We start from the raw sequence: 26502 nt of genomic DNA on the forward strand, positions 1-26502 counted from the left end.
CATAGACATGATGATAGGTTGAGAAGTGAGTAGGGAAAAAAAGCGTACAATCGATTACCGTCTGTTCTTTAGGGAATTTTAAAAGTGAAGAAGAGGGGCTTCCCTGGTGGCACAGTGGTTGAGAGTCTGCTTGCCGATGCAGGGGACGCGGGTTCGTGCCCCGGTCTGGGAGGATCCCACATGCCAAGGAGCAGCTAGGCCCGTGAGCCATGGCTGCTGGGCCTGCGCGTCCGGAGCCTGTGTTCCGCAACGGGAGAGGCCACAGCAGTGAGAGGCCCGCGTAACGCCAAAAAAAAAAAAAAAAAAAAAAAGTGAAGAAGAAAAAATAAGATGATCAAATTTATATCTGAAGGTTAGCCATCTTTCCTGAGAATAAACGTTAAGAGCCAACTGCTTATTACACGTTACTATCTAGTATCCTACAGGTAAACTCAAATTCATGAAGTTGACACACACCCATGATATCTTCCTCCTGAATCCCCTGCTAAACACCTTGCCATCCAGATAAAATAACTGGTTGCTATCCTACACTCCTCACTCTCCTCCAGTTTTCTAAATCTACTTGCTCACTAGGTCATTTCTGAGTTACAAAAATAACACTACCTACTGTAAAAATTTAAACAGTAGTGAAGTATACAGAGTAAAAAGGGAAGAGAAACACAGAGAATTGGACCTGACATTTTATGCCAGTTGATTTCCCCCAGGCATTTGCTGATTCTCAAACTGGCAGGGCAAAAGGCCAAGAAATCTAACCAAAGGACACTGGAAGGTTAAGTGGAACTCAGCAGACTCACTGTGATAGTGGATAAAAATTGGGAATACAGGACATGCCAAGTAGGAGGTGTTCTTATAAACACCCCACAATTTCAGGGTAAACATTAAAAGGCTATATATACCCTCGGAATAAGAATGAAATATGTGTGGACCAAGTCTAAAAAACGTCTGAAATTCAGTCTCAAGTCAGGTCAGCCTTTTAGTGGATTAAGTTATCTACTCCTAATCTAGCTGCCAATGAGAAGAGAAAAGAGGGTGAATCCTGTCTGGAGAATGACAACCTCATCCAGAGGCTATAACTTTTCATGCACAATGTCCAGTGTTCAAATCAAAAACTACCAGAATCATTAGAGTCATAGACATTAATATAAATTCACACACCCACGCAGATGGATAGACCAGAAACAGTTATAGAATGTGTGTATACATGGGTTAGTAAACATATATATATATATATATATATATATATGTGTGTGTGTGTGTGTATCACACACATATACATACATATATAACATAGCTCTGTTCTCTGAGAGGACCCAGGGCAATGATACTCCAGTATCAATAGGCATACCTAGATCATGGTTTGTAGATAGCATTCTACAAATAAAAGGAACCAGTGCTCCTTTGAGAAATGGCTGATTCTAGGGCTAGGGCATGGAAAATACAAGATGAGCCAGGAGCATGATATAGCACCAGAAAGTAAGCAAGAACGCAAGAAACAAAACACTGGGAGCAGGTCAAAGGAACATAGGAGCCAACGTGAAAGTGTTCCCAAGGCCAAATAAATGTACATGGGTCCATACTGATATAAATAAATACGGCAGAAGAGACAAATCTTCCCTATGGAAGAATTGCAAATAATATATGTAGATTTTCCCCCCTCAGGATGTGGAGTTTAATCCCCACCTCCCACTCCTAGAAGAGGCTGGACCTGTTGACTTGCTTCCAAGGAATAGAGTATGGGAAGGGAAAAATAGTAACCACAGTGGAGAAACCTGGCAAAAACTGCTTTAACCTAAGGTTTCTTAACCTCAGTACTATTGACATTTGGGGCCAGGTAATTCTTTGTTGGGGATGGGGGCTATTTTTTCTGCGTATAGGATTTTAAGTGTCATTCCTGGCCTTTCTCCACTAAATACCAGTAGCAATCCTCCCCCTGCCCCGACAGTTACAACAACCAAAAATAGACATTGCTAAATGTCCCCTGAGGGCAAAAATTACACCTGCCAGAGAAGCATTGCCTAAAGTTTAACAGCACCAGTAATGTGTGGATATCATGAACCACTTGGTATGATGTAATAAGAAGGCCACTTCAGCTCTGTATATTCTTTCCAAAAACGTATAATCTCAAAATAACTAAAGTCAGAAATGAAAGAGGGCACATTACTGTGAATATTATAGAAATAAAAAGGATTATCCACATGCCGCGGAGCGTCTGGGCCCGTGAGCCATGGCCGCTGGGCCTGTGCGTCCGGAGCCTGTGCTCCTCAATGGGAGAGGCCACAACAGTGAGAGACCCGCGTACCAAAAAAAAAAAAAAAAAAAAAAAAAAAGGGATTATAAGAGAGCACTAGGAACAGTTGTGCACCAACAAATTGGATAAACTGGACAAATTCCTAGAATCATGCAACCTACCAAGTGAATCATCAAAAAATAGGAAACCTGAATAGAACTATAGCTAGTAAGGAGATTCCCAACAAAGAAAAGCCCAGGACCAGATGGCTCCACTGGTGAATTCTACCAAACATTTAAAGAAGAAACAGCAATCCTTCTCAAACTCCTTCAAAAAATTAAAGAGGAGGGAATGCTTTCAAACTCATTTTATGAGTCCAGAATTAACCTGACACCAAAGCCAGACAAAGGCACTACAAGAAAAGGAATCTACAGACCAGTATCTCCTATAAACATGGATGCAAAAACCCTCAACAAAATATTACCAAACAGAATTCAACAACATATTAACAGGATTATACACCATGGCCAAGTGGGATTTATTTCTGAAATGCAAGGATGGGTCAATCAATGTAATACCTCATATTAACAGAGTAAAGGATAAAAACCACATGATCATCTCAATTGATGCAAAAAAAAACCTTTTTTTTTGACAAAATTCATCACCTTTTCATGATTAAAAAATAAAAAACACACTCAACAATCCAGGAATAGTACTTCAACGTAATAAAGGAAAGTACCTCAACATAGTAAAGTCCATATATATAAAACTCACAGTTAACATCTACTCAGAGGTGAAATACTGAAAACTTTTCCTCACAAGAATGCCTGCTTTTGCCACTTTAACGTAGTACTGGAATTCCTAGCCAGAGCAACTGGCAAGAAAAATAAAAGGCCTTGAAATTGGAAAACAGGAAGTAAAATTATCTCTCTTTGTAGATAACATGATCTTATATGCAGAAAATCCTTAAAATTATACACACACACACACACACACACACAACTTGTTAGAACTAATAAATTCAATTCAGCAAGGTTGTAGGATACAAAATCAACAGGCAAAAATCAATTGTGTTTTAATACACTAACAATAAACGACCTGAAAAATAAATTAAGAAAGCAATTCCATTTAAAATAGCATCAAAAATAATAAAATACTTAAGAATAAATATAACCAAGGAAACAAAACTAAAAACTACAAAACATTCTGGAAGAAATTAGACACCAATAAGTGAAAAGATATCCCATGTTTAATACTACCCAAAGAAATCTACAGATTCAGTGAAATCCCTATCAAAACCCCCACAATTTTTTTCAGAAACAGAAAAATCCATCCTAAAACTGATACGGAATATCAAGGGACCCTCAATAGTCAAAACAATCTTGAGAAAGAACAAAGTTGGAAATCTCACACTTCCTGATTTCAAAACTTACAAAGCTACAGTAATAGAAACAGTGTGATACTTGCATAAAGACAAATGTATAAACCAATGGAATAGTATAGAGAGCCCAGAAATAAACCCACCCATAAATGGTCAAATGATTTTCAACAAGGGTGTCAAGACCATTCAATGGGTAAAAGACAGTTTTCTCAGTAAATGGTATCGGGAAAACTGGATATCAACATACAAAAGAATGAAGGTTGACCATTGCCTTACATCATATACAAAAATTAACTCAAAGTGGATCAAAGGGGACTTCCCTGGCGGTCCAGTTGTTAAGACTCTGCACTTGCACTGCAGGGAGCACGGGTTTGATCGCTGGTCAGGGAACTAAGATCCCACATACTGCACAGCATGGCAAAAAAAAAAAAGAGGATCAAAGACCTAAACATAAGAGCTAAAACTACAAAACTCTTAGAAGAAAACATTAAGGAAGTCTTCATGCAATTGGATTTGTCAGTGATTTCTTGGATATGACAACATAAGCATAGGAAACAAAAGAAAAAATAGGTAAATTGGACTTCATCAAAATTAAAAACTTTTGTGCATCGAAGGACACTATTAACAGAATGAAAATGCAATCAATGGAATGGGAGAAAATATTTGAAAATCGTATATCAGATAAGGGATTAATATCCAGAATATATAAAGAACCCCTACAACTCAACAACAACAAAAACTAACCAGATTTTTTTAATTGGTCAAATGGCTTGAATAGACATTTCTCCAAAGATGGTATACAGATAGTCAAAAAGCACGTAAAAAGATGTTCAACATCACTGATCATTAGGATAGCCATTATTTAAGAAAGAAAGGAAGGAGGGATGGAAGGAAGTAAGGAAATAATATTGTTGGTGAGGAAGTGTAGAAGTTGGAACACTTGCACAATGCTGATGGGAATGTAAAATGTTGCATCCACTGTAGGAAACAGTATGGTGGTTCTTCAAAAAAGTAAACATAGGGCTTCCCTGGTGGCGCAGTTGTTGAGAATCTGCCTGCCAATGCAGGGGACACGGGTTCGAGCCCTGGTCTGGGAAGATCCCACATGCCACGGAGCAACTGGGCCCGTGAGCCACAACTACTGAGCCTGTGCGTCTGGAGCCTGTGCTCCGCAACAAGAGAGGCTGCGACAGTGAGAGGCCTGCGCACCGCAATGAAGAGTGGCCCCCGCTTGCCGCTTTTGCTCGGAAACCCTCGCACAGAAACGAAGACCCAACACAGCCAAAACTTAATTAATTAATTGATTAATTTTTTTTTAAAAACGTAAACATTGAATTACAATATGATCCAGCAATTCCACTTCTGGGTATATACCCAAAATAATTGAAAGAAGGGACTCAAATATTTGTACACTGATGTTCATAGCAGCATTGTTCACAATAGCCAAAAGCTGAAAACAACCTAAATGTCCATTGACAGATAAATGGATAAACAAAATGTGGTGTATACATACAATAGAATATTACTCAGCATTACAGAGAAAAGAAATGTTGATATACACTACATCATGGAGGAACACTGAAGACATCATGCTAAGTGAGATAAGCCAGGCACAGGACAAATATCTTATGATCCCACTTACATGAAGTACCTAGCAAATTGGATACACTGAAATGGGAGTTAGTGAAAACTACATAAGTAGAAAACATGAAGGCTGAAACATGGAGGGAAAAAATTATAGAAGATACAGAAGAGAGCATAGGAATCATATCTGATATGGAAAAAAAGGCCTAACATACACATAATCTGAGTCTCAAAATGAAGTAAGAGATGATGGGACAAAGGCTTTATTTAAAGAAAGAGTGGTCAAGAATTTTCCAACCCTCATGAATAATCAAGTCATACATTAAAGGAGCAACACAGACACCAAAAACTACAAAGAAAAGTATACCTGGGGACATCATAGTACCTAACAAAAGCAAAGAAAAAGAGAAAAATCGAAAAAAGGGGAAAAACATTATATTCAAATAAGCAACAAAGAGACTGAGGTTTAACTTCTCAACATAAAGCCAGAAGATAATGAAATATCTTGGAAGTATAACTTTCAAAAGTAAAGACAATGTGAAGACATTTCCAGACAAAAAAAAATGAGAGAATTCATTGCCTACATACTCAAACAAAAAAATACTAAAAGGAGTTCTTCAGGCACAAGGAAAAAACAGTTTAGGAAGAAATGAAGAGACATGGAAAGTGTAAATCTGAAGGTAAATCTAAATGAATATTAACTGTAAGAAAAGATAATAATGCCTAAAGTTAGGAACTAAATACATTCTCAGAGGGATGGTAGAAGTACTAATTTATATTAGGTTCTAATAAACCAAGGGTGCATGTTGTAATCGCTAGAGTGAAAGAGGAATATAACTAACAAATTAACAAAAAGTAAAATGGAGTAATAAAAATTGATTAATCTCAAAGAAGGCAAGGGAAAAAGAATATAAATAGGCAAGACAAATAGATAACAAATAGGATCATGATAGATGTAAGCCCAAATACACCAGTAATTATATTACATGCAAGTGGACACAAGACGAAGATTCTTGACTAGAATTTTTTAAATTAATCATGTAGTACTTACTTGAGATACAACTACCAGAATCCAGGAAAGTTAAAATACAAGTATGGAAAAAAGATACTGCATTCAAACACTAACCAAAAGAAAGGTGCTAATAGCTGTACCAATATCAAACAAGAAGTAGACTTTAAAGCAAAAGTCTTCCTAGAGATAAAACGGGACATTTCTATTGATGAGTCAATTTACCAAGAAAATAGAAATATTCTAAAAGTGTATACATCTAATAATTTTGCTTCAAAGTATATAAAACTAAAATTGACAAAACTAAAATTAGAAAGAGATAAATCTACAATCCTAGTAGGAGACTTTTACACAACTCTCTTAGTAAAAGAGGACAAGCAGAAAAAATGTCTAAGAATATAGTATATGTGGACAATATGATTAACAAAACGACCTAATGGACATATTAGATAACAGTACAACCAACAATGACAGAAACCTTGATTCTTTTTAGGTGCACAGAGAACATGTTCCAAAACTGAGCATATGCAGGTTTGTATATTCAGCAAGCATATGCAGCAAGCTTCAACAAATTTCATCAGATTGAAATCATTTAGAGTAAGGCTGTACAATAGAATTTTCTGTGTTCTATCTGCATTGTTCAATACAATAGACACCATAGTCAACACAGTAGTCACTAGCCACATGTGACTACTGAACACTTAAAATGTGTGACTGATGAACTACATTTTATTCATTCTAATTAATTTATATAGCCACATCTCGTTAGTGACTACATATTGGACAGCACAGACTTAGCATATGTTTTCACATAACAATGAAATTAGCTAGAAATCAATAACACACACACTTAAAAAAATTCCCAAATGTTTGGAAATTAAGAAAAACAATTTAAATTACCCATGGGTAAAGGAAGAAAGCACAATAGAAATTAGAATATATGTTTATCTGGATAATAGTGATATTATTAGGGGAAAAAAAGGCTAAAATTCAATGATTTGAGTATCCATCACAAGAAGTTAGAAAAAGAATAGCAAGTAAATCTGAAGAAAGTAGGATGAGATCCATAAGGGTCGTTCTGGTTTCTCATCATAACTTAAAGAGAAATATTCACAATGTCCAGAGCCCTTGATGTCCTGCAAATGAAGGAAGAGGAGGTCCTCAAATTCCTTACATAAGGAACCCACTTAGGGTGACACCAGCCTTGACTTCCAAATGGAACAGTGCCTCTACAAAAGGAAAAATGATGGCATCTGCCTCATAAATCTGAAGAGAATCTGGGAGAAGTTTCTGCTGGCAGCTTGTGCCATTGATGCCACTGAAAACTCAACTGATGTCAGTGTCGTATCCTCCAGAAATACCGGCCGGCAAGCTGTGCTGAGTTTGCTGCTGCCGCTGGAGCCACTCCTACTGCTGACTGTGTCACTCCTGGAAGCTTTACTCACCAGATCCAGGCAGCCTTCCAGGAGCAGAGACTTCTGGTGGTTACTGACCTCAGGGCTGCCCACCAGCCTCTCACACAGGTGTCTTATGTTAACCTGCCCACCATTGCTCTGTGTAACACAGACTCAACTCTGTGTTCTATGGGCATTGCCATTCCCTACAGCAACAAGGGAGCTCACTCAGGGGGTCCGAGGTGGTGGGTGCTGACCCTGGAAGTTCTGCGCATGTGTGGCACCATCACCCGTGGACACCCACGGGAGGTCATGCCTGACCTCTACTTCCACACACACCTGGAAGAGACTGAAAAGGAAGAGAAGGCCACTGCTGAAAAGTCTGTGACTAAGGAGGAATTTCGGTGCGAATGGACAGCTCTAGCTCCTGAGTTTACTGCTACTCAACCTGAGATCCCAGACTGGGCTGCAGATGTATAGGTGCCCTGTGTGCCTATTCAGCAGCTCCCTCCTGAAGACTGGCCTGCAGCTCCCACTGGTCAGGACACTGAATGGGGAGGGACGACCACTGATTGGCTTTAAGCTGTTCTCCCGTAGACCTTAAAGAGAAAATGGAAGTGAAGTTGATGAAAAATCAACAGTTTCTTTAAAAAAAGAAAATAGAAGGAAGGAAATAGTAGAGCATGAATTAATGAAATAGAAAGCACACATTTTAAAAGAGAAAAGCCAGAAGCTCATTTTGGGGAAAGAATAAAATTGACAATCCCCCAGCAAAACTGATCAAGAAACAGAGAGAAGTCCCGTTTGTCAATGTAAGGAATGCAAAAGTGGCCATCAGCACAGATCTACAGCCACTACAGGTGTAATATAAAGGATATGATTCATAATTTTACCTAAAAAATTATAAAATTTACCCAAAATTAACACAATGAGAAATATAAAATCTGGGACTTCCCCAGTGGCACAGTGGGTAAGAATCCACCTGCCAATGCAGGGGACACGGGTTCGATCCCTGGTCGGGGAAGATCCCACATGCCATGGAGCAACTAAGCCCATGCACCACAACTACTGAGCCTGCACTCTAGAGCCCGCGAGCCACGACTACTGAGCACAAGAGCCACAACTACTGAAGCCCACACGCCTAGAACCTGTGCTCCACAAGAGAAGCCACCACAATGAGAGGCCCGCACACTGCAACGAAGAGCAGCCCCTGCTCGCCGCAACTAGAGGAAGCCCGCGCGCAGCAACAAATACCCAACACAGCCCAAAACTAAATTAATTAATTAAATTTAAATAAATAAAATGTCCAGCTCAATGGCTTTAAAAAAAAAGAAAGAAAAAAAAAGAAATATAAAATCTAAATAGTTCTGTGTCTATTAAGGAAATTATTGGGAATTCTCTGGTGGTCCAGCGGTTAGGACGTGGCACTTTCACTGCCGGGGTGGCCAAAAAGGAAAAAAAAAGGAAATTATCTGTAACTTAAATTTTTCCCATCAAGAATAGTCCAAGCCAGATATCTCAGCAGGGAATACTTCCAGACATTAAAGGAAGAAATAAAGCAATCTTACACAATCTCTTCAGGGTAAAAGAAAAAGACAATACACTACCCAACTAATTTTATGGAAGCTGTGGATTATGTTCTTTACAGAAGAAGATTTCCTTCCTGGAACTAGACCAGGAGGCATGGCTTTCCCAAGGATTTTGGCACACGCATTTCTCCGCATCTCCCTAGGATGGCTTTCAGGCCTTTGATCACTCCAGCTGTCAGGGAGCTGCATCTGAGCCTCCAGGGCACATTAAAAGGAATCTCTTTCCAACAGTTGGGATCCAGTGGCAGGCAGACTGAATCTAACTATCTACAATATCATACAATGCATATTTATCACTTACACTACACTTCTCCAGACAAGGTGTTTGTTTATAAATGTGGTTCTGTTTAAATGCTTTCACTAAATTTTATTTAGTCTGCTTACTCAATGATATAGCTAATTACATGGGGCCAGTGGAATTCCCAGACTGTCAGTTGGTCAAGGGGGCCCTATAGAAAACTCCAGAAGAATGAGAATATTCCTTTCCTGTAAGCCATGCTTTAGGGAAAAAGTATTCTTCTAAATCAGGGGTCTACAAACTACTGCAGGAAGGCCAGCCAGCCACTGTTTTAATGGAACACAGCCTCACCCATTTGTTTGTGAGTTATCTAAGGCTGCTTTCTGCTATAAAGGCAGAGTTGCATAGTTGCAGCAGAAACTGTATGGCCCTCAAAGCTGAAAATATTTACTATCTGGCCCTTTACAGAAAATGTTTGCTGACCCCTGATCTAAATGAGAATTTTTTTTAACTTTTATTGATTTTTTTTTTTTGCTGATTATAAATGTGCTGCTAGCTTGCTGTTAAAAAAAAAAAAGATACTATGTAAAAGAATAAAGATAAAAGTCATTTATCTCCAGAAGCCTACTTAGCAAACTTAGTATTTTGATGAGTGCCATTCTACATAAACATTTGTGTACTTTTTTCCAAAAATGATATTGATGATGGCAAATGAAAATTTTCCCATTGTTGTATCATAAACATTTTTAAAATAAATTTATTTATTTGTTTTATTTTTGGCTGTGTTGGTTCTTTGTTGCTGCGTGCGGGGTTTCTCTAGTTGCGGCGAGCGGGGGCTACTCTTCGTTGCGGTGCACGGGCTTCTCATTGCGGTGGCTTCTCTAGTTGCACAGCATGGGCTCTAGGTGCATGGGCTTCAGTAGTTGTGGCTCACAGGCTTAGTTGTTCTGCAGCATGTGGGATCTTCCCGGGCCAGGGATCGAACCCGTGTCCCCTGCATTGGCAGGCAGATTCTTAACGATGCGCCACCAGGGAAGCCCTATCATAAACATTTTCACATCCATAAACATAGCTCTTCATCTTCATTTTAAATATGGCTGTAGGGGATATTTCTAACTGCTTTCTCAATATTCCCTTCTCCCTCTCCCTGCCCCAAGCTTTCTCAATAACAGCACCTTACCTGATTTTCCTTTAGTAATTCACTCCTCCCTTTCCAGGCCATTAAGTTTTCTTTAACTTTGAATTTTGAGATAATTTCAAACTTACAGAAAAATTGCAAGAATAGAACAAAGAATTCCTATATATGCTTCACCCAGATTCCCCAAGTATTATTTTATCACATTTGCTTTATAATTCTCTATCTACTTATGCTATATACCCGGATATATGTATATCTACATATATAGATATGTTAAGTTTTCCCTGAATTGTTTAAGAGTAAGTTACAGACACAATGCCCTTTTGACATTCAAACAGAGCGAGGAGGAAGAGGATTTTGAGCAGAGAAGTGACACAGTCTGAACATGATCTGGATGCTGTGGGGAGAACTGAGTGAAGCAGAGCAAGCAGGAAATCAGGGAGGCTATGGCCTGACCAACTGGGAGGACAAAGTTGCCACTTTCTAAGATGAAGAAGACTACAAGAAGAACATGTTTGGGGAGAAATTAAAAATTTGATTGGGACATGTTGGGTTTAAGATGCCTAATTAGTCACTGTACCGAGCCTAGTTTATAAGCCTCCTCCTATTTGCAGGGCCAGAGTTTCTGCTCTGTGATACTGATGACCCTCTAAGAAGACTGCCTGCACCAACCCTTGAGGTTGCAGGCCCACCAGGCTGCAGTGCCTATGCTGTAGACACTCAGTAACACCCACCTGTATTTGTTCTCTCTTTCTCCCTGCTTCACCGCCCGTTTACCTTCAGTCATCCTGTTCCAGGATTGCATCACACCAATAAAGTGGTAACAATAAGGTTTAATTTTATGCTCTATTTTCTTAGGAACCCAGATTAAAGCAGGTATCAGAGTGGAGATGTCTGGTAGGCAAAGGGATATATGAGCCTCTGGTTCAGAGAAGAGATCTAGGCTGAAATATAGATTTTGGAGTCCTAGGTAATAAAGATCTAAGACCAGATGAGATTACCTAGGAAGTGAACATAGGTAGAAAAAAGAAGAGATTTGAACACTGAGCCCTCAGGCACTCCAACATACTGAAGTCCAGAGAGGTGAGGAAATACCAGCATCGAGACTGAAAAGAAATGTCCCATGAGGTAGAGAAAAACCAAGCATGTTGTTTCTTGAAGCCAAATGAAGATACATCAATTATGCAAAATACTGCTGATGGCTCAAGCAATATAAGTAATAAATGAATATTGAAATCAGCAATATGGAGGTTGGCAAACTTGATTAGCACTCTTCTTTTGTTTTGTCTTGTTTGGCCACACCATGCTGCTTGCGTGCGGGATCTCAGTTCCCTAACCAGGGCCACGGCAATGAAAGCGCCGAGTCCTAACCACTGGACCACCAGGGAATTCCCATTGATTAGCACTCTATGTGGAGAAGAATTTGGTAATATACAGTAATGTCACACCTCTCATTCCTGTTATAATTTGTATCTTCAACTTTTTTTTTTCCTGATCAGTCTGGCTAGAAGTTTATGAATTTTATTAATCTTTTTTAAAAGTTAGCTTTTGGTTTAAATAGAGTATAGAAATTGATTTTTCTTTTGTTTTTCTGTTTTCTATTTTGTTGATTTCCAATCTAATCTTTATTTCTTTTCTTCTCTTTACTTTGGGTTTAATTTATTCTTTTTCTGGTTTCTTAAGGTGGAAGCTGAAGTAATTGAGACTTTTTTTTTCTAGTATAAGTATTTCATTACTAAAAATTTACCAATAAGAGCTGCATCCCAGAGATTATTTTTTTCAAATATTTCTCTATTCCTCCTCCCTCCCCTCACCTTCAGGAACTCTAATTACTCTTACACATATTAGGCTGCTTGAAGCTGTACTACAGCTCTGTTCAATTTTTCTTAGGTTTTATTTGCCCGTTTTTCATTTTGGATGGTTTCTTTTGTTATGTCTTATCTACCATGATTTTTTAATTCTTTTCTTCTATTATGTTTAATCCACAGTTAATCCCATCTGTGCACTTTTTAAAAATCTCAAGACATTGTAGTTTTTATCTCTAAAAGCTTAATTTGGTTGATTTTTTATAGCTTTCATTTTGCTACTGAGCATGTTCAATACTTCCACTAGCTTCTTGATCATATGGAATAGTTTAATAATTGTTTTAATGAGCTTGTCTAATTCTTTGTCATCTCTGGGTCAATTTGATGGAGTGGTTTTTCTTATTATGGGTTGTATTTTCCTGCCCCTTTGCATGACTTATGAGTTATCCAATTTTTGATTGGATGCCAGTCATTTTGTATTGTATGTTGTTAGGTACTGAATATTTTTAATATATATATTCTTGAGCTTTGTTCTGGGATGTGTTTAAATTACTTGGGCAGTTTTATTCTCTTAGGTCTTGCTATTAAGTATCTTTCAGGCAGTGTTTAGTCTAGGGTTCATTTTTTTTCTCCTATGCAGGCAAGACTCTACTATTCGAACCCAGAGTTTCTCAACCTCAGCACTATTGATATTTAAGGCTGGATAATTCATTGTAGGATGTTTAGCAGCATCTCTGGCCTCTACCCAGTAGATGCCAGTAGAGCCCATCTTCTCTGGTTATGAAAACCAAAAATGTCTCCAGATACTACCAATTGTCTCCTGGCGGGGGTGGGGCGGGGCATAAAACTGCCATCGTTTGAGAGCCATTGCTCTGACGTCCTGTGAATTAGGAGGTTTTCTGCCCTCACCGATGGTACTATTACTGGCACTTTGTGAGTTCCAGTGATTTTTTTCCCCCTAATCCTTCTGGATGATTCTTTCCCCAACCTCAGGTAGTTTCTTTACACAGGTGTTCATCAGCACTCAACTGAATACTTGTGAGGGACCCTCTGCAGACCTCCAGCGTTTAGGTCTCTCCTTTTTGGTACCCTGCCCTGCCAATTTAGTCACTTGGCCTCTCAGGGCCCCTTGCTCCATCATCTCAACTTAGGGAGACGATCAAGCTCTGCTTGAGTTCTCCCTCCCTGTGCTGTAGCCTAGAAACTCTCTCCAGGCAGTAAACTGAGGGAACCCAAGTTTGCTTCATGTTTCCCATTTCAGGGATCACGTCTCCCCCATCCTTTGCTTCTGTTTGATATATTTTGTCTGGTATTGTACTTGTTCAGGTAGGTTAGTCATCTTGGTCTGAAGGCTATGTGAGTGACTTTTTAAAAGTATATTTGCATGCTAATTAAAAATTCAGGAGAGGAAAATTTGATAATGCAAGAGGTGAGGATTATTGGGGGGTATGCCTTTGAGTAGGTGCGAGAGGGTGGCTTAGATCCAATGAAGATGCTAGCCTCTGGCAGAAGCACAGTTGATCCAAAGTTTACGAGGAAAGAGGCACTAAGATTAACAAACCAAGATATGGACATTTTGTTTACTGTTTTCTAGATTTTTCTTTCTGTTTTAAACGTGGTATAATAGGTATAGATGGGGATAGGTATATAGAGAATAATATAGGCGTAGAGAGAACATAAAAATGTTAATGGGGGGCTTCCCTGGTGGCGCAGTGGTTGAGAGTCCGCCTGCCGATGCAGGGGACACGGGTTCGTGCCCTGGTCCGGGAAGATCCCACATGCCGCGGGGCGGCTGGGCCCGTGGGCCATGGCCGCTGGGCCTGCGCGTCCGGAGCCTGTGCTCCGCAACGGGAGAGGCCACAGCAGTGAGAGGCCCGCGTACCACAAAAAACAAACAAACAAAAATGTTAATGGGCTGTTACTATGTGGACTCATGGGTGACTTTTGGGGTGATTTCTATTTCTAAACTTTTCCTATTATATATTAGTTTATATATTAATAGTATATTATAGAATTATATTTTTTAAGAATTTAAAGATACGAGATAGCTGGACACTGCTTTATTCTATTCTCAGCACCTACTCATTACACTCCTTTGCCCCAAACCTCTAATAGTTTCCCATCTCATTCAAAGTAAAAGTCATAGTCCTCACCAGTGGCTAACCAGGTCTTCCATGATCTGGCCCTACCCTCCACCCTTAACTCATTTCTCTGGCTTCATCCACTACTTTCCCCCTTTTCATTCTGCTCCAGCCACACCGGCCTCCTTGCTGTCTCTTGAACAAATCAGGTATTGCTCCTACATCAAGTTCTTCGCGCTTGCTGTTCCCATGCCTAGAACATCTTTCCTCCAGAGTCTCGTGGACTTCCTTATACTCATTCGTATCTTTTCTCAAATTTCACTATTAGTGAAATCTTCCTTGGACAACCTATCTAAATTGCAATACTTTTCCTCCTTGTTGTTTTGTGATCCTTTCTTTCCCAATATAGTTTCCCTTTACCATTCATCACGTCGAACAATATGCTTTCCTTTTTTTCCATTGCCATCTGTAGTTTCCAAAATCAATAGATGTAAACCCCAGAACACTCTTGGACCTGAGCAACTTCAAATCCACAGGCCTGAAAATTTTAAAAAAAGGACTCCAGAGAACCTTGTTGGGGGGAGGCAGGGGAGTGGAGGCCATGGGGAGGAAGTCCAAGGGCCACATACAGGGGATGCTTCAGGCAAACACCCCAAGAGCAATGGTTGGAGGTGGGTACAGCATAGACTCAGCAGTGTAATCCCGTCTGAGTCCCAAGTTAATGAATCTGTAGGAAGGACAGAAGAGAAATGCCAAAGACCTGATTGTGTGAAGTTTTTCATCTATAGACACTGCCAACACCAATGTTCAGTTATTGCTGGAATTTAAAGTGTATGTGTGTGGTGTGTGGCGTAGAGAGTAGAGTAACAAATGGTAGAGGTTGACAGAGGCCAAATCATGGAACACCATGCTAATTTTATTAACCTATGTAGTGCATTAAGTATAAGTCTAGAATTTAAAATTACAAAGGTTTTCTAAAAATTGATAAGAAAATACAAATAACCTATATTAATCAGGACAGAAATCCAATTCAATTATCTTAAACAAGAAAGGGACTTTATTGGCTCACAAAACGTTAAAGTCCAGAGGTAGGGCAGGCTTCAGGCACAGCTGGATCTAGGGCCTCCAGAAAAGTGACATCAGAACTTAGTTCTCATTCCTTTCTGCTAGCCTCTGAGTTTCCCCTCAGACTCTCTCCACATGGTACAAATTTCCAGGCTTACACAGTCCTTAGTTCGTGAGATCTCTGTCGAGCGTTCTTTCCAAGCGTTCCAGCAGAAGTTCTGTTGAGGGCTTTCTTTAGCCTGGCTTGAGTTACATGCCCATTCTTTAATCACTGTGGCTAAGGAGCTGTGGGACTCAGGAGGGCCAGGCCTGGTTATGTACTCACCTAAGCCACAGGGAATGGGTTCCCCACAATAAGTAAGGATTGTTATCACAAGATGGGGAAAGAGATGCTGAACAGAAACAACATATATCCACACATAACCCAACAGAAAAGCAGGTAAAGGATACAAACAATCCATGATAAAACTATAAATGGCCAATAAATATATGTAAATAACCTCAAACTCACCATTAACCAGGGAAATGCAAAATGATCCTTTTTTTTTTGCCCATCAAATAAAAATTATCAAGTGTAGGTAAGGCGATATGGGGAAATGAGCACTTTCTATACAGTTGGTGAAAACAGAAAGTTATGAGGGCCTTTGGGAAGGCTAAGGTGGATCTACCAGAGCACACCCTTTGTCCCAACAATCTACCTTATACGCCATTCTAAAGACATATTCACACACATGCACAAAGAGATATGAAAGAGATCTTTACTTCGGCAATGTAATAGCAAAAGAAAAAAATAAGGAAATAGTTAAATAATGGTATTTTCATAGTATTGAATATTCAACCATTAAAGAAATTTAAAGACCTCAGGATCTGAGACAAAAAAGCAAGCTGCAGAATACATATATATGATCCTATTTATGTAAAAACAGCATTTATATGTGTATGTATATTCACATGGAAATTATGGAAAGGAGACCAGAAGAACGTATACTAAACTGTGGGCAGTGGAATGTGATAGGAAACGCTGCAGAAAAGGGTCTCTCTTCAGTCTTGTGTAAAAGTTAAGTACACTAGATGGTAGTCATTTATACTTCCATAATTTAAAAAAAACGGGGAAACGCAATTCACAATAGGAAATGAAAATGGCCAATAAACATATGAAAAGATGTTCCTTCTTATTAACAAAGAAAAGAAAAATAAATTTTTGCCTATCAGAGTGGCAAAAATACTGAAGGATTCAGGGTTGGTGGGAGTGTAGGCAAAGAGGCACTCTGACTACTGATGGAGTTGTAAGGCGGTACAATCTTTTTGGTGGTATTTCTCAAAATGTTAAACGTGCATGTTTTCTGACCCAATAATTCCACTTCTAGCTATTTATCCCACAGAAATACCCACACAGGCAGCAAAATATATACGGATGTTAACTCTACCTTTACCTATAATAAAGAATCAGAAATAACCAAATTACCTCCCAATAGGGGTTGGCTAAATAAGTTACAGTGTATTGATGCAATGGATTAGTATGTAGCCATAAAAAAATAACGTCTACATCAAAGTGGGAGGGAGAGGAGGCAAGTTTCAGTGCAGTTCATGTAAAACAGGGATATGTACCTACCACACTCATATGATCGCTGTGAGGATTAAGAGTTAATCCATGGTAAAGCACTTCCAACAGTGCCTGTATACAGTGACAAGTGTCAGCTATTAACACATTTTTGCTTAATTATGTATATGTCTAAGTCTGGAAGAACAGCAAACCAAATAATTATTACTTCTGTGTTAAGACTGTGAAAAGGAATGTCCTTTTTCATTTTACATTTCTGTACTGTAGAAAACTCAAACGAGCATGTTTTAATAGCTTTTACATTTGTTAACCATAAAAGCATAAAATTTATCAATCAAGGTTTAATAGCCATCATTCACTGCACTGTGAAAAAATATACATCCCTGGAATTCACAGAACTAGATTTGAGTTTTAGCTCTAATTGGCCACATGCAAGTCACACAATCTCTAAATCTTGCTTTCCTAGTCTACAAATCTAAGTGAGATAAGTGTCTAATCCAATGTCTGGCATGCAGATTACTTCAGTACATAGAACTCTCCCTTGAACTTACACAATGTATTAGACATATTGCTAAATGATCAAGTGCCAACGGGGTGTGAATGTGGGGAGTTCAACTTCCAAGAAAACCAAAAGAAAATTTAGCAGTAATGAGCAAATAAATGCTCAGTGGTTACTGGACAGGCATCAGCAGTCTGCATGCTGTTAACAATGACTGCTCATTTGATAACCCAACAGATGCCACTGCTTGGCAACTGCCAGATCACCACTTCATCAGAGGCTGGGCACACCCCCAGAATCACCAATATGATTATCTGTGTTAACGTAAATGGATGTCTGGATGAAATCATAAATCACCAAATAGTTATTTAAAATCAATTTGTCTAGCAGGAACTTAGACTAACCAGAGATGGTGAGTACACAGACCATCACTTCCTTTTCATGTGTATTGTCACACAGTTTTTTTGGGTCCAACCCATTTTCCCCACAGAGCCTTGCCTTAGTTTCAGAATCCTTTCTGAACAACGTACAGGTATCGGAGATGGCAAGACAACCTCATATTTACCAACTCATTCTTTCTCTAAGCTCTCACATTATACCAAACATCTTTGGCATTTATGAAAAATGTACCACAGGGAAGCTTCTTTGTATATAGGAAAAATAAGATCTAAAAAAACCATGAAATTCTAGCCACCAAGAGGTTATTCCCTTCTTACCTACTCTGATAAAAGAATTCTGTCATCCCAGCAGTATTCCAAATATGCCACCTCAAAACCTACTTGGAAAGAAGCCAGTTATAAATAAATAAAGCAATCAACCCAAGACCGTTTTATCTTAGAGTGGAGGAATTTATAGCTTTATTGGACATTGACTTGTTTCCTCTCAGCCACAAAGAGAAGACCCAAACAAAAGTCCCTACATATTCTTGTATAACTTAAAATACATTATATCATTACTACATATTTATACTTCAATAAATCTTAATCTATAAAGCACATTTCTTATAATTGTTATCAGAAAATCTATAAACAAGCTCCATTCTGCCTCACTTCTCCACCAGCTGACCTCGCATTAGTATGCTTTTTAACAGGCTCATGCAAATCTCACCTTCCATTTTTTAATTTGATCCTAGTACCAGATGTAACCAAAACCTCTGGAACTATGAAATATTTTTATTCACATGGGTCATTTTCCACACAATTATGCCCACTATAAAAAAAGCCTTTTCTCATATCTATATTTTAACTTTCAGAGTTTTCCACTAAACAGAACCACAGTACTTGGGATTCTCAGACAAGGAGTATATGATCCTACTACTACAATGTGTATTATTTTTATACATTAAAAAAATGTGTTAAGACTTAAAATGAAAAAAAAAAAGTTCCACCAACTCTGACAGTTAATAAACTAGTTGTTATAACCTAGTTTTTTTTTTTTAAATAGAACCCATTCAACTTAACATGTAAGTATAACCTCAATGCTACTAGAGATTGATTAGTTTTTTTTTTTTTTTATAAAAGACCCACAAACCTCCAAACTGTGATAGTTCTCTTGGACTCACCTCTGAAGACTGCTGAAGAGCTGGCTAGCTCTTTGAGCTGAGTCTTCCTTTACCCAAATACAACGCCCTGGTAAGACAACTATGGCTCTAGGAATCTCAGAGGTGGGGGAAGAGGCTAACTCACATGAAACAGCTTTGTACCAACCCCCAATGATTTACAGTGGAAGAAATACCTACCTAATTATGGCAGGGTTACAGTACCTAGCACAGTGCCTTGTCGGTAGAAAATTTAATAAATGCATGGCTGCTTTGTTAGCCTGGTGTTCAATCCTTTTGTACCAAAGGCATAAAATCGCAAACCTGATACTTGTTGCCCACCTGTCAGGGATTTTTCTGTCCTTAACAAAAACGAAGGAAAAATAATAACGACTTAGATCTTCAAGTCTTTTGTTCTCTAAAAGCCAAGACAGACCATCACTCTTGTTTACATTTGCCCTTCAACACTGCCATCCACTACAAATCTTTCCCTAGTGTTATAATTTCTACCTTCATAGTTTTACAACTGTTTACTGTTTAGACTGTCCACTTTCTAATGATACATGAGAGGACATTATTTTCATTAGTGGGATGCTTCCCAATTACAGGTAAGATGAGCTATTTTTGAGTTTTCCTGCAGGAAGGAAACTAACTACACCTAGATAAATGCTTGATATACTTCAATTCTTGGATCAAAGTATTTGTCAATCTTCCCCAATCTAGGTGTCCCATTCACTTTTTGATGTTTCATCATCATCACTTCTTATCTGAGTTTTAAGGCTCATTTCACTTTGAGGTTTTTGGTCATCCTTTATCTTCTATTTTCTGAAATGCATATTCAAATTAGGTAAAAGAAAACTGGTAAATTTGGAAAAAATGGTTTCAGTTTTCGGATTTTACAATTCCTACATTGCTTTTCAATGTAGAAAGGAATGTATCCTTGTAAAGAACATTTCAATGATCAACACAAATAACATATCTGTCTAAGAAGGAAAGTTTTAACAAAGGGACAAAGAATCAGGTAGTTCATTTGGAAAAATAATAAGAATATAAACATCACATGGAAGATTTAGGCATTAACACCTGAATTAAGTTTAAAATTTCAGTTTCTAGGCAGGTATGACACCATTTCTTTCAAGATAAGATAATAATAGTGGGTGGAAATTTTCTACATTTCCCAGTGGATTTTCTAAGTCTATAGGAAAACTATTATGTATCATTTCATGTTTTTAATTTTGTCTTCATTTCAGAAGAAAAAGACCTGAGTGCTGATTTTTTTTTTTTTCATTTCTTAAACTTTCACAACATTGAGAAGTTTCTCTGCATTGTGTCTTCGCTGATGTCTAAAAAGATTTGAGCTTTGACTATAGGATTTCCCACACTGAACACATTCATAAGGTTTCTCCCCAGTATGGATTCTCTGATGATTAATAAGCCCAGAATTCTGGCTAAAGGCTTTTCCACATTCGAGACATTTGTAAGGTTTTTCTCCAGTATGGACTCTCTGGTGTTGCACAAGGATGGAACTCCTGCTGAATGCTTTCCCACACTCAACACATCCATAGGGTTTCTCCCCACTGTGGATTCTTTGATGAAGAATAAGGGCTGAGCCCTGACTGAAGTGTTTTCCACATTCATCGCATATATGTTGTTTCTTTCGGGAGGGATTTCTCTTTCTTTCAAACCTGCCCTTGGGGAAACAGGTTTCTCCATATTTAAAAATTTGAGGAACACCTATATTGAGAGTGCCAGGAACTTCATGAGATTCTACTGCTGAAGGAATCTCCTGCTTTGGAGCTAGCGCTCCATTTTCAGTCCTAGCATCATCATCTGAAATAAACAGAAAATGTAAATATCACTCATTTCCTATTCTGAGAGGAAAGAAACCTGAAGAAAAAATTTTTGAAAAAATGAACTAAAAGTAAATCGCTTGCATATGTCTATAAACAGCACTATGAAAACTGGTGATAAGGTTACCTACTCTCAAAAAAGAAAAAAAATGAAACGGCTGATTATGAGGTTAATGAAGTGAGAGCATAGGCACATGAAAAATTAAAAGGTTGTATCCTAATAAAAGTAGTAACATAAGGGAGTGGGTTATACAGTAGTAGTCAAAAACCAAAGGGAAGAAAAATGGCAGATTTTTTTTAGAGTCTAAGTTTGTTAGAGACAGTCAAAGTGATGCAGCTAGGTCTGGAAAAAAATAAAATAAAATTGGCCATTAGAAATCATTTTAATATTCTTTTGCTTTGAAAAATGGAGAAATTATATGAAAATACAATGTGTAAATAACCACCAATCTGTCAGAAAGTGACTATTTCTAAAATGAGCAGGACAAGGCAGGTCACAGCCAAGATCAGACTAAAAGGAGAATATAGGAGTCCTGACAAGAAGCTGAAGGTAAGCTGAGAGTATCCTGTGTTAACTTGGGACATGACACTTACAAATTCAATGCACCTTTAATAACTGAAAGTTTTCCTTTAAAAGCAGCCTCATGTATTTGGTATTTGTCATGGTATTTAGACGAGTTGTTACTTCCAGGCCTCAGTTAGATGTGTTCAGTGAAAGAACGGCACAAATTACCAACATGAGGTACCATCACCCACCTGTAGGCAGGCAGTGATTATGAGTGAGTCTCATTTCAGACCTTCCTGAAACTTCAAGCCTTAAAGAATAAACACAGTTACTAAAGGGTGAACAGCACTGCTCAAAAAAGTTATAAACAGTGAGCAAATCTGTGACAAATGATTAAGAAAGGGATAGTCAGAAAGAAGGCTGACAAAGAGACGCTGAAGAATTAGAGGGGATCAGTGAGGTCTGGAGACTCGAAGAACAGAGAAGTGAGTGTGAAGGTGACAAATGGCACACAAAGATTGAGCTCCCAAGTGTGGTAGAGACCAGACTGCTAAAATGAGGCTACTTAAAAAGAGGCGAGAATCATCCTAAAGTTCAGGCAGGGGAGAAGTTCCCAGGAAGATGCCACCTCCAACAACCAAAGACAGTGGTTCTCAAACTTTATTGCACAAAAGAATGCCCCATAATTCAGAGGGGAAGCCTGCTCAGAGCTCATTACACTGGCATTACCTCCAATTACCTCAAGGAATGATTCCCAAAGCAGTCTCAAACAAAATTTCATTTTAATTCATATAAATATGAAAAAGAAATGCAGTGGTTTTAGCAATATGTGGGGTTGTATCAAAATAAGTAAGTATGTGGCATTAACTGCCAAGATACTGGGAAAGAATAGCCTTAGTGAATTATGAGCTTTCTACTTAATTTTTCTGTACTTATATTTATTATAGCTAGGGGCCATATTTTTGCATAAATACTTAGAAAAGGTGAAGAATTTTCTCTAAATACCACTTCTACAAAAGAAGCTTCTTAGGAAACAAAAATGAGTTTAGGTAGGATGTTTGAAGAAAAAAACACACACAAAAAGCTAAAATTCAGAAAAGCTTCAGTAATAAACTATAAACAAAAAAACTAGATTTGAAGAGGTATCAGGTAAGCTTATTGTACCAGGAAGACTAGGCAGGAAACTAAAAGGATGTGAAACAGATGGCAAATAAGCAATATTGCATGCGAAACAGAGCGACCTGGTCTACGGGTGGGTGCTGGCTCAGAGTAAGGCAAATGCCAGCCTGAAATGGAGAGGCCTTCAAAGAAAGAAGTAAAAGAGAAGAAAAGGCTGATGATGTTAATGTCGAGGAATAAAAGACCTGAGGTTAGCAAACCAACTGTTATTAGAAAGAATCGAAATCCTACAGTGTGTCTATGTCTAAGCAATCAAGTTAAGGTGATTATCCCCCGCCTCCCTCACAGTAAAAATAAGCAGAGTTCCCGACAAAAGGTCCACACCCTCTTTCACCCTCCTGCCCACATGGGGTCCTCACCACAGTGCCTTAGGGAATGGAGCTCCCAGGATGCCCACTTGAGCTGGTTTTCCACGGCATCCAGCTCAGAACTTGGTAATCCCTGAGCTTCTTCTTGAGATACCATCTCCTCTACTAACACTTCCCGTTTTCGTCGTCGAAGAGAAACCTGGAAATGATAGGGTTTGGTTCAGTTGAGAACGAACGTGATGAGAATCAAACCTAAACGCACACAAAAGAAACCATACAAAACATATGCTGCAGAGGCCTAGATGGCAAAGAAGCATAGATAATGGGCAGGGGGGTGGGGAGCGACAGAGAAACATAATTTTAACTTAGTTGAGTGGAATTAATTCAGCAGCTGCGCCTACTGCCATGCCAATGCTCCTGACCCAGGAACGTGACACAGCAGGCTTACCGGCTGTCCAGGGTCATCCAGTTCACTCTCTAAATCCTCCAGCACTGTCACTGCCTCCTCTCCATTCTCTGGATGATGCTCTCGAACCCAAGTCTGTAGCTCCTTGGGTAGGATGGCAACAAACTGCTCCAGTACTACCAGCTCCAAGATTTGTTCTTTTGTGTGGGTCTCTGGCCTGAGCCATAGACGGCAAAGTTCCCGAAGCTGGCTCACAGCTTCACGGGGCCCAGGTGAATCCTGGTATCCAAACTGCCTGAATCGCTGCCGGAAAACCTCCGGGTCAGGGAGATGGTTCCAGGGGATACTTGACCCCTCTTCGCCATCAGGATCCTCCTCCAACTTCACTCTCAGAATTTTTTCCTCTTCATCTGGAGTTGGGATGATAAGTATTGAATCCTCTTCCACTGACTGTGCAGACATCCTGATTTATAATACTTCAAGACAAGACAATCAAGGTAGGATATAGGCCTCAGGGAAATACCCCGTCTTCTTCACAGGCACTCCTGAGGCACAAGAAATGAAAAGTATATAAATGACCAAATAGTCTAAGAATTTGGACACATACCGATTAAATGAAATAAAAATGTATTCTTTTACTAGGTTAAAAATTCCAATCAATAACCTAAACCAGAAGCTGGCAAACTACAGCTCATGGCCAAATCTAGCCTGGTGCCCATTTTTGTACAGTGCTTGTACTAAGAAGAGTTTTCACATTTTGACATGGTTGAAAGAAATCAAAAGAACACTCCATGACATGTGAAAATGATATGAAATTAAGTTGTCTCCATAAATTTTATTTATTTCTTCACGCTGCAATAGCAGAATTGAGTAGTTGCAATAGACACTATAAGGCATGAAAAACCTAGTATTTACTCTGGCCCTTTAGAGAAAAAGTTTGCCTATCTATGACCTACAAAACCTATTTCAACAATCAAAAGAATCCAAGTAAGCACCAGACCACTTCAATGTTATTTAAATGCATCTGACCCTTGAACACATTATTTGCAATTCATAATTGGTGTTCCCTGACACACTTAGGTCACCTCAAAAGCAGGGACTGCATTTTCCATTATCTGCTTAAAAAATTTCTTTTGACAAATGTTTTTTAAGGGCTAAGAAATATTTTCAAAATGTTTAAGAACTCCCTGGAGTTAAAATATACGTGAAAAAAACATTCACTTGCTCAGTAACAGATACATAATGTTGATAAAAATCAACCACTATGTGCCATAAAACTTAAGTATTATTCAGTCACCCACCGCACCGTAAGTACCTTTACATTTGTAATGACAGGCATTAATCACAGTAAAATTCTTCGAAGAAAAGGCACTCTCATACCGTAACTTCGTGCAGTGGTGCAGACTCTTGTCCTTACACTGGGTGACTCACAGGCTCCCTGGCTTCTACCTTCAGGGAAACCTTGTGCTATTTCTGATCCTTTCCTTAGTATTTGCACAGTCATGCCCATGCCATTGTTTACAATACCCATTAGGAATGAGCCATGCAGCTACTCAATGTACCTATTCAGGACCCGGAATGTGAAAGCCAGTAATTTCCAAAATATTTACCGTAACCCCATGAGACTAGGAATCGGAAAAGATCTTATCAGGTAATACACATACAGGTGTAATTAAATATACTCTGGAGTGTGGTGCCCTTACAAACACGTAGGCTTGGCCTACAGATTCGTCTGTTCCTATTCCAAGACCCTACCTTATCGACGGCTCAGTCTACAGAAAATAAATTTCTCTTCCTTTTACGTTCTCATACAGCACCCTGCCCGTGGGACGTGAGGAGGTGCGGGGAGAGCAGGCTCGCGGTCCCGACGGTGCGTGGGCGGGGAGCCCCGTTCCAAGTGACCCCCCCACTCACTCCTGCAGAGTGCTGCTGCGAACCCCGCCCCCACCCCAGCGACTCCAGCCCTTCTTCCCCGCACTCGCGCCGGCGGCTTTCCTTACACCAAAACCCACCCTGCCACAACAGCGTCGAAGCCACGGTACTTCCGCCCGCGGCCAGCTGAACTACAAGTCCCGGCAGGCCCCGCGCGAGGTTCGCCCACTCCCACCTCCGCCCGAAAAGAATCCCAGAACTCTCCGCGAGACGCCAGGGCCTCAAAATAGAACAAAACCGGCCGATGGGGGAGGGGAAGGCAAGGGTCGCGGAGGACACAAGGGATGGAGGAGTCTCCGAAGGTGCTGAAAGCCCAATCAGGCTTTCCGTCTACCCCTCGCCGTCCCCCAACTGCCGGGCACGGAGACCGCGGCCTGCCCCCCCACCGCGCCTCCCGGGAAGCCGAGAAAGATCCCCGCCAGGCTTCTTCGCTGATTCTTGCCAAAGCGGTCCGTAGCCCAGAGTCCCCCTCACGCACTTCCCCCCACTCTCGCGCAAACCTCGGGCTCGGGAACCGCAGCCGCTTCGCTGTGCACGGCGGACGCACAAACGCCACTCACAAGCGGTTTCCCAGCAGCCCCCGGCGCGGACTGCTTCCGGTCTGCGGGCCCCAGGAGGCGGGGGTAGGCGAAGCACCGCGTTACCATGGAGATGAGCTGCGGGCGGGGGGAAGGGCTGACCGACGACAATGACTGCTTTGAGGCTACGCTTGGCCTCGCGCCTCTTTCCTCCGGATAGCCCAGCCTTCTGTGTTCCGCTTAAAAGACAAGGAAAAGAAAGAATTCTGCCACTAAGATAGTCTTACGGTTTCATAAGCCTTTTCACATGCATTATCTCATGTGATCCTCACAGTAATCCTCTGACAGAAGTAACAAAAGCTAATATTTATGGTTGCTAACTACATCGTACCAGGCACTGTCACCATGCTTTACATGTATTGTAATTTAATTTTCACAACAACCCTAAGATGGTAAGAACTTTTATTATCCCCATTTCACAGCTGAGATAATCGCGGCACAAGTAAATAGCTTGCCGAGAGCTCATAACTAGTAAGTGGGAAGCAAGATTTAAAACCAAGCCATGACTCTAACCTTTGCCTCCCACTTGCTGTGCTATAGAGCTTTAGTATGACCAATTTATGTGTCAGGGAAACAAAATGAGACTCTTAACCAAGAGCTTTGGCAATGATCGCACATTGAATTTGCAGAATGCGT

At 39.8% G+C, this 26502-nt stretch overlaps 1 protein-coding gene and 1 pseudogene across 3 annotated transcripts in view; one reads left to right on the forward strand and one right to left on the reverse strand.

The window, feature by feature from the left end:
* LOC114484433 (zinc finger protein 24) overlaps positions 1-25882 on the reverse strand; it is a 35165-nt gene extending 9283 nt beyond the window's left edge. Inside the window, exons 1-4 of one of the 3 annotated variants that reach the window (XM_028480587.2) lie at positions 25789-25882; positions 23399-23901; positions 23002-23149; positions 19243-20938 (exon numbers count right to left, since the gene is read on the reverse strand). In XM_028480587.2, the coding sequence (XP_028336388.1) occupies positions 20400-20938; positions 23002-23149; positions 23399-23818 (1107 nt within the window). In that variant the 5' untranslated portion in view covers positions 23819-23901; positions 25789-25882 and the 3' untranslated portion in view covers positions 19243-20399. Of the gene's footprint in view, positions 1-19242; positions 20939-23001; positions 23150-23398; positions 23902-25111; positions 25250-25788 lie in introns of those variants that run through there. The other 2 variants (XM_055080732.1, XM_055080733.1) reach the window with 2 other exon arrangements.
* Positions 7317-8180, forward strand: LOC102984139 (40S ribosomal protein SA-like; annotated as a pseudogene).
* Positions 25883-26502: the final 620 nt, after the last annotated feature.

The sequence above is a fragment of the Physeter macrocephalus genome, chromosome 19 (genome assembly GCF_002837175.3).
Source record: "Physeter macrocephalus isolate SW-GA chromosome 19, ASM283717v5, whole genome shotgun sequence".
Taxonomy (NCBI): domain Eukaryota; kingdom Metazoa; phylum Chordata; class Mammalia; order Artiodactyla; family Physeteridae; genus Physeter; species Physeter macrocephalus.